This window comes from Stegodyphus dumicola, chromosome 9 (genome assembly GCF_044657685.1).
Source record: "Stegodyphus dumicola isolate Sdum_Otavi_A_Nest chromosome 9, ASM4465768v1".
NCBI lineage: Eukaryota > Metazoa > Arthropoda > Arachnida > Araneae > Eresidae > Stegodyphus > Stegodyphus dumicola.
In genome coordinates, this window is record NC_140776.1 from 41,729,893 (window position 1) to 41,746,915 (window position 17,023).

Sequence of the window (17,023 nt, forward strand, 5' to 3'; positions counted from 1 at the left end):
TTTAATCATGACGTCATACTTATTAACCTGATGTGACAAAAGTTTTGTTTCCTGGTTTGGCAACAAAAAAAAATATTTTCGAATTGGTGTCTGTTTGGAATTTCATTCATATTGAAATATTTTTATACACTTTCTTTTCAGGCGTACATGAACTTAAAAAATTTTGCTTTGCCGCAGCCCGCTGGTAATGTCTTAAAAACAAGTGATGGAAATCTGTAACTAAATTTTGCGTACTTTTCCAAATTCCAGACTACCTCTTCAACCTTCTTTCTTTCTCAATCCCTTTATTTTATTTTATTTTAAATCTTGCTACAAGTGCAGTGAAAGAATTTGCCTTGACGACTGTCAATAGTACTGTCAGTATTGTCAGTCCTATGCTACCAGTGGATGCGTACTGGACATTTCACACAACCGCGCTAGAACTCGCCAAGAATACTGATATTTTAAGTTTTATTTAAAATAAAAATTTACTTTACAAGCATTTATTAAGTAAGTTTAGAAAACTGCACCAAATAAATTATACCTGTTACTCGAAAAGGTTTCGCTAAATATTTCCACTAGTGTAGTTGCAAACGATATAATATTAAAAAGAAAAAAAAAAAAAACTTATTTGCAACCATAAAAAATATCTATATAATTAACTTTATATAACTTGTAAGTATGTACATTTTTCTTCATTAAAATACAAGCTATACCAGACGATTATACAAAGCATTAGTGAAATTTTAGAATAGTTTAATGGTTAATAATTAATGAAAATATCATACATGAGTTTAAAAAAACAAATCGATTTATTAAGCACATTTAATTTCCTATAATATTTATAAAATATAATTACGTTTTTTCCTTAGTTCATGCCTTTAATTAAACATATTCTTCGCTTTGATATAATCACGTTTTTCATTAATTCATGTCTTTAATTAAACATATTCTTCGCTTTAATATAACCACGTTTTTCATTAATTCATGTCTTTAATTAAACATATTCTTCGCTTTGATATAACCACGTTTTTCATTAATTCATGTCTTTAATTAAACATATTCTTCGCTTTGATATAATCAACTTTAACTTGGTAAAACTCGAAATGCATGAAAAGTAAAATCACTAAAAGTGTGTACTTTTCTCACTCAGGTTTGAAATCCAATCCGTCTGGCAGAGAACCACTAACGAACGCGGATAAACTTACATGCTATACTTAAAAGCATAACTAATTTCTTTTCTCCCATTCTTCTAACACAACGCAAACAGTCTTTTTATATTTGCAAACACTGGTCTTCTGTCCAAAGTTGCAATTACATCGAAATGCTTGAAATTTTCTGGACTAGAGCCAGTAAGCATGCAGAAAGATCTGTCCAAACATACTCTGTAACTAACTATTAACGTTTGGCAGCTGTCTTTAAAATAACGAAAATTTTCTCCATTGACAGAAAAGTTAGAATGCATTTGAAGAAACAATACTGACAAGTTCCAGAGCGGTGAAAATGAAAATTTTTTTCTAAACGAAATTTTTCAGACTAATGGAAAAAGAAAATTTACGACATATCTATCGCACATATAGTGCTTTTGTGAAATTTATTTCAAAATCTGAAATTTTATTAATTCAGCGTAAGCTTAAAATACCAAAATACGTTTCAAAATCTTATATTACATCTATCTATCTTCCATTTTACTAGTTTCCAATATAAATGATAAACATTGAATTTCAAAATAAAAATACATTTGTGATGTAGCCGTTCCTCAATAAACACTAATGCCGGTTAGCTTTAAAAGGATTTATTAACAGAGCACACAAGAACGGTTACAAACAAAAGAAATATACATAAAAATGAAACTTATACCAAATGGAACATCAAACATTGAGAATAACATAACATAGTAAGCTATTATCATGGCGGCTGGAGGTCGACTGACGTTTTTTCATATCGCCACGAGATGGCGTTTAAATAAAATAGTTCGGTTACAGTTCATGAGTTCATGGCGTGAATAAAATAGTTCAATTACACTTAAATAGGTCTGTTACATCCTCCCCCTCTGACTTCGTAGACGTCTCGGCAAGAAGTCAGGAACTGACATTTGTCTACTTTGTGCAGCGGGCGGAGAATTAGATGGACGGGCTCCAGTTTGACGAGGAGTAGATTTTGCGTCACCAGCACCTTGTGCAACAGGTGCAGATTCGGATGGTATTACACGTTTCGGGCGTCCTCTTTTCTTTAAGGGAACCACTGGAATTACACGAGCTGAGTTTTGCTTATTTCGATCTTGATATGGTTTCAAGGCTGAAACATGATACTTGCCGAGAATTTTGTCTGGTTCATGAGGATCGGCAATATCATAAGTGGTTGGAGATCTTGTAGTCACTATCAAAGGACCATCTCTCTTGGGCATGAATTTAGCAGTTTTCTTCAGTGGACCTTTGCTGATTGGGTGGAGGGTGACCCAAACTTTATCTCCAGGAACAAATTTCGGTGTTTCTCTTCGTTTTCTGTCAGCATAACGTTTCTGTTTATCTTGATGCATTTCGACTCTTTCTCGTACCTGTTGTACATTTCTTGCAAAACGTTTCAAATATGGAGTAATTTCGGGAACAAAATTATCGTTCTCAATTACGGCTTTTATATCATGCTTTACATCATCTAAGGTTCGTAACTCTTGTGCAAATTGAAGAAAAGCAGCAGAATGTCCAGTTGAATCACATTTGACTGTATTCAAAGCAAACCTTATTACTGGCAGTTTATCCTTCCATGACTGATGGTCGTTACCAACAAGTATTGCTAAACGTGGTTTCAGATCTCTATTCTTCCTTTCAACTGGGTTAGATTGTGGGTGATAGACAGGAGTAAGACTTTGATCAATGTTCAAGATATAGCATAGTTGTTGCATAACAGCACTAGTAAACTGGGTACCATTATCACTTATTATTTTCTTGGGTAACCCAAATCGAAGGGCAACTTCCTCCAAAAGAATAGTGGCACATTCTCTGGCCGTGGCTTCCTTTAAAGCAAATAGTTCTGTCCACTTCGTAGCACAGTCCTGCACAATAAAAATCCATTTTTCACCAGACGGTGTTTTAGGAAGGGGACCGAAAAGATCAATTGACAAGGTTTCAAAACGTTGAGCATAGACTGGAATTTGAAGTAAACCAGATGGCTTTTGATTAGTGGCTTCTCCCCCTACTTTGAAGACAGTGTGATATTTGTTAAGCAATGCATCAGTTGCAAGCCGTTGGGCTGTAGTTAATTGCTGTCCTTCATTTTCTCGTAGTCGGCAGTTGTTTACAACAACTGGGGTTTCTTCCAGTACTTGGGATTGATGAGGTTTCACGAAGCTATATTTTCTTCGAGGTTCATCAGAAAAGTTCCACTTATTTTCAGCAAGATTTAAAACAATTTTAGCTTTTTGAAGAAAGTCAGTTCCTAACAGAGTCGAGTTATTTTTGGCATCAGGCAACACAAGGAGCGGAGTTTTGAACTCTCTGCCTTCGAGAAGAATGATTTGTTCGGTGCGAAGTACCTCTTTTTCAGATACCAAACCATCAGCGAAAGACACCTGTAGTGTTGTCTTTTCAAATACTGCATCTTGTTTTTGCAGAATATGATAGAGGGATTCACTTGCAATTGAGTGACTAGCACCAGTGTCGGCAAAAGCTGTACCGGAAACACCACCAATACTAATAGGAAATACAGCAGTCCGAGTGGAAGATAAACAGGATCGGATTTGGATAGTGCCAAAATTTGATGAATTTGAAGTCTTTGGGGGGTTACAATCTGGACATTTAGACTTGATAAAACCAGTTTTTCCGCACCCATAGCATGTTAAAGGAGGTCGCTTTTCCTCTGTTTGTTGCTGAACACGATTTGAAAAGGTTTTATGAGTTCCCTGTATGTCACTTGTTCGATTTTCTACTTTGTGTTTGGATGGATTAGTCGGTTTGTAAGAATAGTTCCGCCTGCCAGGAAGTTGAGTTTTATAGTTCGTATTTTTAACACGTACAGCTTCATAATCATCCAATTTCTGTACTAATTCAGATGAACTCTTTATTTTTCCCCAAGTATCAATAAAATGCTCCTTAACGTCACTACTGACTCTTCTTTTAAGCTGATCTGTCAGGACCAAGTCTTTGAGTGATTCAAAGTCTGTAACATCGAGACTATGGAGCCACTCTTCGAGATAATTGTTTAATTTGTAAGTAAAATCTTTCCATAAAGACCCAGGGTGTTTTTGGTGTGTAGTAAGTTTAATTCGAAATGATTCAGCATTTAATTTGAATCTTTGTAGCAGAATCTTCTTGATGTAAGAATAATCTTCTAATTTGTCTTTTGGTTCTCTTAAAATAATTTGCGAAATGTCTGTAGGCAGAAGAGGTAGGAGATGAGTGATGTAATCTATTTGTTTTATATTAACTTTCTCACATTGTCTTTCAAAAATTTGCAGGTAGGTTGCAATGTCAGACGTTCCTGTAAATTTAGGGATTAGGTGTTGAATATTTGTTCCAATAGCTGCATTTGAAGCAAAGGCGGCATAGCCAGGATTTGAGCTAGCAGCTGCCAGGTTTAATTTTAAACGTTCCAATTCTAATAAAAGTTCTTGTTCTTTTCTTTGACGTTGTCTCCAGATCGTTGCTTTCACGTTGTTTTTGTTGTCTAGTTTCGATTAAAGTTTCCAGAAGATTCCTGGTAAAAGCCTCATCATAAGTGTCAGAATTGACAATAAGATCTTTAAGATCTATTACTCGCATAGTGTCGTTTACAGTGAAACCCAGTTCTGCAGCGAGAGTTTTTAAATCCTCTTTTCGTGCTTTGGCAAGGTAAGCCATAATTATATGAGAGGTCAGGGGGGAGGGAAAAGATGAAGTTGAATTTGTTGTTATTTCGATTTTATTCACAATACAGTATTATAGAATTAATAATTATACCTTTAAGTAAAATGTATATACCCTTATTAAACAGCATGTATGAATGTAAACAATGTTACTCGTACATTTATATACCACTATTAAACAGTATTTATAATTGTAAACAATAATACTCACAAAGTTTATTATTTCGAAGTCGTAAAAATATCATAAAATGCCCTCATAAATTCAACTTGTATCAAGAAAATAACATATAATAAATTGCTCAAAAATTGTTTACTACTTAGCAAAACATACAAAAACATACATAAATGTCTTACCATAAGCTTTTATATTTAAGCTGAATTCTTCGAAATCTTAATCTTAACAAAATATTAAGCTGATTAAGCAACACACACTTAGTAACTCTTTTACTTTATTTAAATAGTCATTCGATTTTATTCATAATTATTTTCTTTCGCTTCAAGAAATATTTTTTAAGACATGCATTCATTAAAGGAAAACAATCGTATTTTCTTAAAGTATTATACTATAATCATCTTCTCAAAATGTTCGTCGAAAGATAAATCAACAAGTACAATATTTTATTTTATGTAGAATAAAACATTTTATAAGGAACAACAGCACTCAAAGGAAATAAAAATAATAAAAGATTTGACGTAAACACATCATAAATCATCGCTAGTCTAAACATTTCCGCGGGGGGAAAACATCTGCTGCTGTATGTCAGAAGCGAAACTAATAAATTCTAATGAACAACGTCCATGAATATATTCAAATTTTAACATCAAAACATGTATTCAGTGAAACAATATTATCTACAAATTAATTTAATATGCGCATTAACATTTTAAAATAACAAATTACAATTCAAGAAATAACGTTTGGTTAACAGAAAGCCGTTTGCTTTCGTTTAATACTCTTATGTAGTATCAATAAATGAGATTTCAGTAAAGAATTTACATTTGCTTTAAGAAGTAGCTTATAATAAATAATCAGTTTAAAAGAACTTTAAACTCAGATTAAACGATAATGTAAACGAAACTTATCTTTTCCGTTGAAATTGCCCAGTTGATGATTCGATGTGCTAGCAGCACGGTATGACAATTTTAATTACAGAATTCGTTTCCACAATATTTGACCAGTAGTCCACACCTGAAAAGAAACTGAGCCGATCTCCAGCAACTAAAAGTTAAATTCGGAAGTAAGAGCTTGTTAACGCCAAACAGAAATTCTAAACATTTTGTTGCGCCATTTTGGATTCAAATTTCGTTGGGCGCCAATGTGATGTAGCCGTTCCTTAATAAACACTAATGCCGGTTAGCTTTAAAAGGATTTATTAACAGAGCACACAAGAACGGTTACAAACAAAAGAAATATACATAAAAATGAAACTTATACCAAATGGAACATCAAACATTGAGAATAACATAACATAGTAAGCTATTATCATGGCGGCTGGAGGTCGACTGACGTTTTTTCATATCGCCACGAGATGGCGTTTAAATAAAATAGTTCGGTTACAGTTCATGAGTTCATGGCGTGAATAAAATAGTTCAATTACACTTAAATAGGTCTGTTACACATTCTAAAGTTATATTAAACTAACGAAGCTACAGACACGCAAGATATAGTGTTTCCAAGATAACTGATAAAAATGTCGCAAGATTGTTGACAAAAATATCATTATATATAACAGAAAAAATAGGGCTTGGAACATGTACCAGACCTTGCTTAACTAAGATCAAGATAGTTAACAGAGCGTAACATGATGGGAAAACGAGAAACAATATGGGGAGCCATTAGGTTTTACTGATGAAGGAGACATGGAAAAAAGTGAAGACACCTTGCTGGGATTCGAACGCCAGACCTCTCGATTAAGCGTCGGACGGGCTGCCGGTTACACCACGAAGGCAAGCGGAAAGAGGGGGGGGATATCTTATATACTCTCCCTTTTAAAGGGCGAATGGGCATGAAGGGATCCAGTCGCCAAATCCTCGTGGCGATGAATCATCGTCATCACCCTTTAGTTCGGGAGCTAATTACAGATTTATTTTTGGAAGACAGGAAACTGAAGAAATTCGCAACACTCTCGCTGGGATTCGAACTTCGGATTACGTGTGATTACGCTTCGGATGTGCTTCCAATTACATTACGAAGGCACACGGAAAGTCGACAAAAACAGAAATAGATATATCACCCGATTGGACACTTTCCAATATACTCGTATTCACTTCTGATCCTCATTGTTTATCGCTATTTAGTCATTTCTCTCCAGATCATTTGTCTTTCTAGGTATAATGTGGTTAGACAGCATGTCATACGAGTACGTAGTTTTTACACTCCGTTCGAATTCGCGGGGATCATTATTAAAAATGAAACTTCCATTTAAATGTCGCGCAGACGATTATTCAGTGCAAAGGTACGTAATATATGGCGTTAAAAATATATTTTATTAAATATAGTAACTGTGAAGACGCTTATGAAAATTATAATATAGATAACAACAACACAATTCAGATGTTTCATATAGATGTTATTTTAAAAATTGAGATGTATATTATTAGGAAGCACAAAACTATTCTAAAACCAAACAGTTAGCTGTGCAACGCGCGGTTTTATTCAGAAAAGTCAATTAATCTTAAGGAACGGCGAATGGCAACGCCTCTGAAAACTGGAAATTCTCCAGGTCGTGTCGGTGATAAATGGAGGATATCAGGCCCCATGAAATAATAATATTTGTAAAACTACGTGGATGATAAATGCCCTGGTAGTTTAACATAAGAAAGCATAACGGTAACAAAAGAAAGAAAGATACTAGCATTTCTTAGAATTTGTGAAACCCTAATAATCGGCGAGATATAACTATCCGCAAGAAATAATAATAAATTTCGTAAGAAATAGTAATAAATAATCACTTACAAATGTAAATCATGTGTAAACGTATTTCTGAATCATTAACTTAACGTTAGAAATTTACCAAATTTACTAATTATTAAATTTCAATAATTTATCGTAATTTAACTAGCTTATCATATTCCTTTCTAATAAAAAAGTCTCAAAGAGAAATAAATTTGTGCGGAGTGGGCGAACTTAATTGATCAATGTTTACGTTTAAGAATGCTAAGTGTTGCCATACATTTCCTTTATACTCGCTATATTCTTTATATATATAGACTTATATTTTAACCTGCGAAAATTATTACTGCTTGAAGTTTTCAAAAAGATTCCCTTTTTAACATCTTTATTCACAAAGTTTGTCCGCATTGTTAATACACATAAATACTAACTCAGCATGAAAACATTGGAAAATAACAAAATGTTGGATCTTTATTTGAAGCTGAGGGTGGCAACGATCTGTAAAACAATTTAAAATAGAATCCTACGTTGTAAAAGACTTTTAAGTTTTCCTAAGACTTCTAAGACTTTTTAGAAGACTTATATTGTGTAAAACAGCTAAGAGGTTATTTTTATATGTTTAAAATTGCGAATTTTAAGATTCCACTAATGCACGAAAATGTATCATGGATACATACAATACAATCAATAGGATCTTTTATTATGATCTAATTTTATAATTTGCATTCTGCGAACTGTTTTGATATTAAATTTAAAGATATTATAAGATAAATAAGCTTTCAGGCATGAACTGTCTACTTTAGTTATTATTTCCTGCTTTAGCAGTAACACCAATATCTAGGTTAGTATCATTCAGAAAGGTGGACTAAAAAAAAGCGAAGAAAAAAGAAGGGTGAAGAGAAATAAAAAAATTTATGTGGCGTGGACACACTCAACTGATCAATACTATGTTTTCAAAAATGAGAATAATCAAAACACTTTGAGAGAGATTATTGAGCGGTCAAAAAATTTAGTTCTCTCTGTACGCACGCGTTAACATCATTATCAGCATATACAGAAGAAAAAAAAATTAAGCCAGATAGATCAGTGAGGATTGAAAACATAGCTTCAACGTTGGACTGGACACAGGTACTTTGGTAGCCAATTTAATTTAATATTACGGAACATTAAAACAGAAAGAAAGATATTCACAACGATACAAAATAATTTTTATGTAGATTTCCTGAAACAGAAATATAATTTCAAGGTTTCTGCAAGGATTCTTCATTCATTTCATTCTGCAAGGATTTCATTCATTCAAATGTTGTTGAATACGTTTCTAACGCCAGTAAAATTAAACACCTTTTAAGCCTATACATTTTACCTACAAAATGTTCCAGAGTTCGGAATTTAGATTCAAACTGAAAAAATACATAATAAGAAAAGCTTTTGCAGGGTTGCTGTAAAGAATTAGTCGTTAAATGAATCAAATGAAGTAAAATAAGTTTACCAGTGGTGGTATAATGTTACAAAGATTAGAATTTGAAAAGAAGTTTTCGTAGGGTTACTATAAAGAATTAGTCGCCAAATCAAGGCAGATGAAGTAAAATAGTTGATCAGTGTCAAAATAATAAGAATAGCAGCCAATCAAGATACATTACAAAATATAATATATGCGTAAAATATTTTTAACAGATTCTTAAATGATATTTAATGATTGATACTTTTCTGCAAAAATGCATTTGTAAAATATATTTTTTTTTTGCGGAATGTTCCCAGTTGCCAGGTAACTTGATTGCAGGCTACATGGCCTTGATTGTAGGTTATAGAAATTTCCAATCTTAAAATTTATCAAACTTCTTGTCTTTTAAAAAGCAAATTATACTATAATTTTTCCCATACTAAATTCGAAATGCTTTATTACTTTATTAAATGTTTTCATTAAATCCTTAATTATGGTACATACAAATCAACAAAATATTTGCAGCAAAAATATTCTTTGTTTGTTAAGTTGATTGTGGCAAAGCACACGAGGGTTATCTGCCTATCAAACATTTATACGTATAGAAATGAAAATAATATTACTTTCATTAAATAGCAATAAATTCGTGCTCTACCAAAATTGTTTTATAAATTTATAACAGATTTGGCGAATCAATTCATAAAAAACACGTTTAAATACACTTTTAAAATTTCGCTCAAAGTTCAAGAGAGAAAAATATTTATTTCTTTTCCTCTCTCTGTTTTTAATATTCCATAGCAGTGTGTTACAGCATTCGCTTATTACTACGAAAAATTATTGCTAAATTTACAACAAATTTAACGAATCAATTCATAAAATTATATATTGAAACACACCTTATAGAAAGAATTCGAAGTTTTAAAGAATTAAATTCTAATTTATTTTCCTTTCTCTCTCTCTTTTCATATTTATTTTATTCTTTGTACTTATTTTTTTCAATATCCCATAACAACGTAGTTAAAGCATTTTCTTGAGGAAATTAAATTTACACAAAAGGGCAAACGAGGGTAAAAAATTGGATTATGAATTACTAGGTGTCATATTTCGTGTGATATTTCTGTTAGGATTTATTGATTTATTTAAAACTAAAACTATAATCTGTAAGGATCCAATTTTAAATATAACGTCATACAACTTGGGAGAGGAAAAAACTTTGTTTTAAGGAAAGAACGATCACTTTAAAACCAACCTCAACTATTCCAAACGCAGTTAACTTTTTTACTGCATCCCTCCTTTTATCATCCCTTTCCTATTATACTAACTATCATTTAAAAGGAGAGGAACAACCATATCTACTGTTTACATATAGTGTTTCACTAATAAATTTACAACACGTTGAAAAACTCATTTGCAGAACTTCATCATTGTTATTATCGAATATTTCTGCACTAAATTATTTTGTTCCTCTGCATATAGAACCAAAAATATAAAAGAAATCAGAACTGCTCTAAAATGTCTATTTATAAAATATAATAAATAATATTGTTTGGCTGTTTCGGAAAAGAATTATTTAAAGGTCAATTTTAATGCAGGAAGCAATTAAAATATATGAGTTATTATTTAAATGTTTAAGAAAATTAATTTAATTAATGTCTATTCAGAATAAGTAATAATAGATAAATTTATTACTTTTTTGCTGCAACAAACGCTTTTAAAAATATTTTGTAAAAACTTATATTTATATAACTTTTTATAAATATTTATTATTGAAATAAATGAAATCATTACGCAAAGTTTCAAAATTAAATTTTATTAAAATTTTATTTAGTTTGAATGATCAATTTAATCAATTTAATTAATTTCAATTTCAGAAATGCTTTTCGAAGTTGAAAACTCGGCATAAAAATAGTTAATATATAGATGGCAATAGAGATGGGAATAAGAAGTAAAAATAACCTGGCTAAATATCAATTAAAAAATGTTCAGTAAAATTCAAACCTAAATAACTCATCCGCGTAAAGTTACTATAGTAAAATTCCACTAACTTTGAGAACCATATTTTTGGGCAAAAATGGTTGTTATTATTTCTATATCATTAATACAAAAATAAAACTCAATCTAAATAATATTAATATGCATCTTAACTCGTAGGTTTATACTCTTTGAATGTTAAAGTAATGCACAGCTTTATAAAATGTACTTTTATATTACCAAAATTTAAATAATAGGAATTTTGAATGTTCATAGCCATATTATTAACACAGAAATACCTAAATTAAATAAAAAAATAATTACTGGGTAATTTTTTATATCTAATTTCGAATCATAGAATTTTATAATAAAATGCAAATACTAGAAAAAAAAAAAAGAAGGGGGGGGGGAAAAGGAAAACTATTCTCTTCTTAATTTTAATTGGATATGCGACATAGAGGGAAAAAAACGCCAAAGTAGCCGCCCAGTTCAGCCGCCAAAACGCGATAACTGTTCATTTCGCTTCATAGTGGAAAAAATTCAGATATTTTTTTTTTTTTTTTTTTTTTTTTTTTTAAAGCAGCGATTTCTTAAATACTAAGATAAGATATTTTTCTGATAAATGAAGCTTAGTAATAACTGTCACTTGGAATTTAAAAAAAAAAAAAAAAAAAAAAAAAAAAAATTCCTGCTTAGGGAAAAAACTGCAAAACAAGTGCACTCAGCAACGGCGCCAAATTCTATTTTAAAATATCTGGGAATATTCCATGCTATCTTGATTGCAATTTTTTAGGTTTCTGATGAGAAAATTCAGGCTCTTTTTGTTATAATTAATAATGACTAGAAACTATTCAGATTTGCTTATATAAGTATTTATCCAGCATTCCCCTCTTTCCACAATTTAGTGCCTCATACAGTTTGTTCGTACTGATCATGTTTGTTTTAAATAAAAGTAGGCATCTAACAGCATTAAAAGTCCTTACACTAATTATAAAAATGAAAAATATATCAAATTCTGCTATAAAACGACAATTAATACCAGGAGTTAGAAATATTTCTTGTTTAAATTTATATAAAGCAAGCATAAATTAAACCCTTTTCACTAAACATAAAATATATTATGTTTTTACAAACTGCAGGAAAGTGTGGTAAATTTGAACAAGATGATTTGCAATTTGTTTAACAAAACTGCTAATTCTGCTCTTTGCTATCCTTTTTATAATCATACATGAAAATGAAAATTAAATGATAGTTAGTATAATAGGAAAGGGATGATAAAAGGGGGGATGCAGTAAAAAAGTTAACCGCGTTTGGAATAGTTGACGTTGGTTTTAAAGTGATCGTTCTTTCCTTAAAACAAAGTTTTTTCCTCTCCCAAGTTGTATGACGTTATATTTAAAATTGGATCCTTACAGATTATAGTTTTAGTTTTAAATAAATCAATAAATCCTAACAGAAATATCACACGAAATATGACACTTAGTAATTCATAATCCAATATTTTACACTCGTTTGCCATTTTGTGTAAATTTAATTTCCTCAAGAAAATGTTTTAACTACGTTGTTATGCATCATTTTGAAACATAAAATAATTCACGATTAGATAAATCAATTATGATTAATGCAGATATAACTGTCACTATGCAATTTTTTAAGCAGAAATTTATAGTTAAAAATAACAACTTAATCGGTAAAAAAAAACCTAATTGGTAAATAATAATATTAACTCTAAATGCATTGCTATTAAAAATTTCATTTGCATAGTAGTATTTCTTTTCGCATCTTACAATAACTACTTAACCTGAATTTTCAGTTAAATTCTGTAGTTTTTCTTTCCGTAATTTTCTATTTAAATATCAGTTAGTTAACGGAAAATTATTGCCGAAGCAAGTACTTAAACTGATACTAATTATCTAGTAAACAAATTCGATATAGTTTTGTTTTGGCTTATTCCCATCTGGAAGTACTCACATCTGCATTTCACACATATTTTTTCACTACATTAAGGACACAATTTTTAATTACCTAGTTACAAAAAATAACTATTTCTATATTATTTTCCACTAACACAAATTTATTTTAATATCCAGATCTGCTCAATTAGAAGTTGAAAATATGAATTAATACGTAAAATACGAATTAATAAGTAAAATTAAAAAATAAATAATTTAAATCGATTTTTTATAAATGCTTTTGCTCAGAAATTATGAAGCATATAAAAAATTATGATATTTTTAGCAAACTGTAATGAAATAAATTTTTACATCAATTTGCAAATATTTTAAATTGTTGTCAGAACACTGTAATAATAGTAATAATACGGGCGCAGCCTGGCCCATACAATACGTAATAAGCCCGTTATATGACTATAAACGGACTGGTCCAAGGAAAAAACACATAAACAAAAGAAAATAAACAAAAGAAATATTAAATACAAACAACAATCAAACAGTATTCCGAGTGGACCTGTGAATTTAAACTGATGCAGCCACAATTTCAGATGAAATTTTCTATTTTTAAATTCAATAAAATTTTCTTAAAATCAAACATACAACAAGACTATAAAGCATTTCTGACTCCCTGGGTCAAAGAGCAAAACTCAAGGAAGTGGCGTGCATCGCCAAGGATGTTGCAGCAGGTCGGGGTCTTGAAGTCCGAATCTTTTTAGATGGATAACGACTATGGCAGGTCAAAATTTGATTAAAGTCGACATTCTAATACATTTCTTTTCTCAAAGTTACATCTTCCAAATAATCAGTCCTCTTTTTCGATCTGGACCATCCCATTCTTTCCAAAATATTCGGATCCGGCTTTTTCCAATTATTGAAATTCTAGATTTTTAGTTGACTACCTAATGGGAATCCTGTACACAATTATCAACTTAGTGTCAACAAGTATCAACTTGACTTCTACCTGTATAAGATTATCAACTTTTCAGAAACACCATACTTTATTTGAAATAACTTCACAATACCGCATCCCTTAAAATTTTATGGAAGAAAGAAAATTAATTTTCTTGGCGCAGAAATTTTGCAGCAGTGCAGCATTAATTTAAAAAAAAAAACTGAAATATTTTTTATACAAAATACAAAAGAATTTTCATGCTGCTTTCAATTGAAATAAGCAACTTCACTAAACTTTAATGTTATCCTATAATACGTAATTTTCCGAATAAGAAATTACTAATATTTATATTAAAAATAAATGATATATTAATAAGATCACTATTACGCGATTCAGTGAAAATAAAAAGGAATTTAAAGTCTTACCTGATAATGCTCCAACGCACAAGAACACCAAAGTAAGCGCTCGAAACATATTTTTTCCTTCGCAAAATCTAAAAACTTGAAACAAAAAACGGCGTTCAGGAATTGTCAGCAAAAGTTGAAAAAGTTTTCAAAGTTACAAAAATATTTATTTTGCTCAAAAGTGGAAATTAGAAGCAAAAGCCAGCAAGATGGAAGGACAATTTTTCACAGTTTTCTTCTTTTTTTTCCAAACTCTATCATACACTTGAAGAGAGATCCGAAGAGCGGTTCAACTCACAACGGGATGGGATGAAGGAGTCATACGAGACGAGCGAAACTTCAGGGTTGCCGAAAAGAAGACCAGGAAAAGATCGCCAATGAAATGTTCGAAATGTGGGACGAAAAGAGCCAAAACTGTGTTGTTGGCTGCTTTTGAGAGTGTTCGCCGGTATTTTCATGTCACTAGTATTTCATGCCCAGGTAGAAAAAGGATACAGTTAGTCAATAAAGCCTGCGTACATCAAGAAATGTAATATCAAATCCAAATTTTAAGGTGCGAAAAGGGTAGTTTCTTAAAGTTTTATTTTTTAAATATTTAGTTTCAATAAGGGACTTATTATTATATTTAGTTTCAATAAGGGACTAATCATAATATTTGAAATGTAAATAGAAGCCAATAATATATTAAAACTGTTTCTAAACAGGAATATCGATGTTCAAACGGATTAATATTTATTAAACAATACGTACTTAATTGATTACGGCAAAATACCTAAGTTTTCTGTCTTACGGAAGTTTGCATTCGTGGAGGATTTTCTAAGAAAATCTAAAATATATTCACATTTCACATTAACGCGTTAAATTTCAGCTGGTTTGCTCGTCTGGTCAATATGAATTTCTCATTATGCGTTGAAATTATTTAACTGTAATATTTTCATATCTAATAATTTATGCACACTAATTTTTAAAAGATAAGTGGCCAGAAATCAAAGCCTATAAAGTTTGCATACAACGCGAAGGAGGCGGGGGATTTCTTATCTAACTTTTAAACTTCAAACTTGAGAATGCAAAGAAGGTTACACTTTCAAGTTCATTGACTTCCGAAGCATTGACTAATTGGAAGTTCATTGACTAATTAGAACAAAGATATAACTACCGCAGAGATAAAATAAAATTTAATATTTTTTGGGATGTTAACCATTTGGAAACATGCACATCTAATTTTTTTAAATTTAATTTTAAATAATGTTTTGGCTAAAAATTTCGAAATTTTCTCATTCATAAATGGTGGATTCTTATTAGGTAATTGACAAGTAACTATTTGAATTTTTTGATTAAATTATTTTCAGTTTGTCTTAGTTTTGCATTACAGAATATAAAGCAAACTAAGTTCTCTAAAACATCTTTATAATAAGTAATAATTACTGTGTTCTATTTTAGCTGAGGGCCCACCAGCGGCCGAGCGGTAAAGTCGCTGAACACTGGTAGTTCGGTCCGAGGTTCGAATCCCGCGAACGGGCTGGCTGCATGGGCGTTTTCGTGGTTTTCCCCATGTGTAACGTGTATACGAGCCAGTTTTCCTTAGAAAGTCCTCCACGAAGGCATCCCTCCCCTTCGGCAGATAGCCCTCGAGGCTTTGCCATAATCACACACACACACTATTTTAGCTGAAAAAGATTGGTTAGAAGACCTCATAATAATTGAATAGAATGAATTGTATCATAATATTTGAAATGTAAATAGAAGCCAATAATATATTAAAACTGTTTCTAAACAGGAATATCGATGTTCAAACGGATTAATATTTATTAAACAATACGTACTTAATTGATTACGGCAAAATACCTAAGTTTTCTGTCTTACGGAAGTTTGCATTCGTGGAGGATTTTCTAAGAAAATCTAAAATATATTCACATTTCACATTAACGCGTTAAATTTCAGCTGGTTTGCTCGTCTGGTCAATATGAATTTCTCATTATGCGTAGAATATTTTTACGAAATATTAATTACAACAGACAAGTTAATGAATTTATCAACTCTTACCGCGTCATGAACTTAAAAAAAAAAAAAAAAAAAAAAAAAAAAAAAAGGGCCAGGAAAAGTTAGGGTCATGCGACGATTTTGTAAAGTGCGCTACGAAAAAAATTCGAAATACCTAGGTAGGCTACAGGCAAAAAACTATACCAAAAAAGCTGTGACATTCTGGAGATTGTATTGGTGTACCTTTCATTTTCTTGGATTTTCAATACAATACATCGTTAAATTCGCGCATAATATGTAAGCTTACTTGTTACATATATAAATAAAATTACTTTTGGATGTTCTATAATGCATTAATTACTTCACACCATATTATTAAAGATGATGACATTGAAAAATTTAAAAACATTGAAAAGTTACTCGAATTATGTGCTTCTAGTAACCATGGCTTCGCCGGTAACCGGTGACACCCTTAGCTTCGAACAAACTCAGTGCCGGCCACCGGTGACCTCCCCCCCATAGTATTCAACGTGTTAAGAAAACCGCAAAAGTATCATGCTACGAGATTATTCACCGTGAATGAAGCCCAGAATAAGCTACCGTTGTTCAGCACTCTTATCCATTTGGTCATTGGTTAAGAATGAAGGATTGTTTGAGACGAAATTTACTTA

The 17,023-nt window shown here is 31.3% G+C and overlaps 1 protein-coding gene across 3 annotated transcripts in view; it reads right to left on the reverse strand.

The window, feature by feature from the left end:
- Positions 1 to 14,693, reverse strand: part of LOC118196054 (neural cell adhesion molecule 1-like) — a 296,740-nt gene extending 282,047 nt beyond the window's left edge. For 2 of the 3 annotated variants that reach the window (XM_085823364.1, XM_085823363.1), the window contains exon 1: positions 14,394 to 14,693. In XM_085823364.1, the coding sequence (XP_085679490.1) occupies positions 14,394 to 14,442 (49 nt within the window). In that variant the 5' untranslated portion in view covers positions 14,443 to 14,693. The remainder of the gene's footprint in view (positions 1 to 14,393) is intronic. The other variant, XM_085823365.1, reaches the window with a different exon arrangement.
- Positions 14,694 to 17,023: the final 2,330 nt, after the last annotated feature.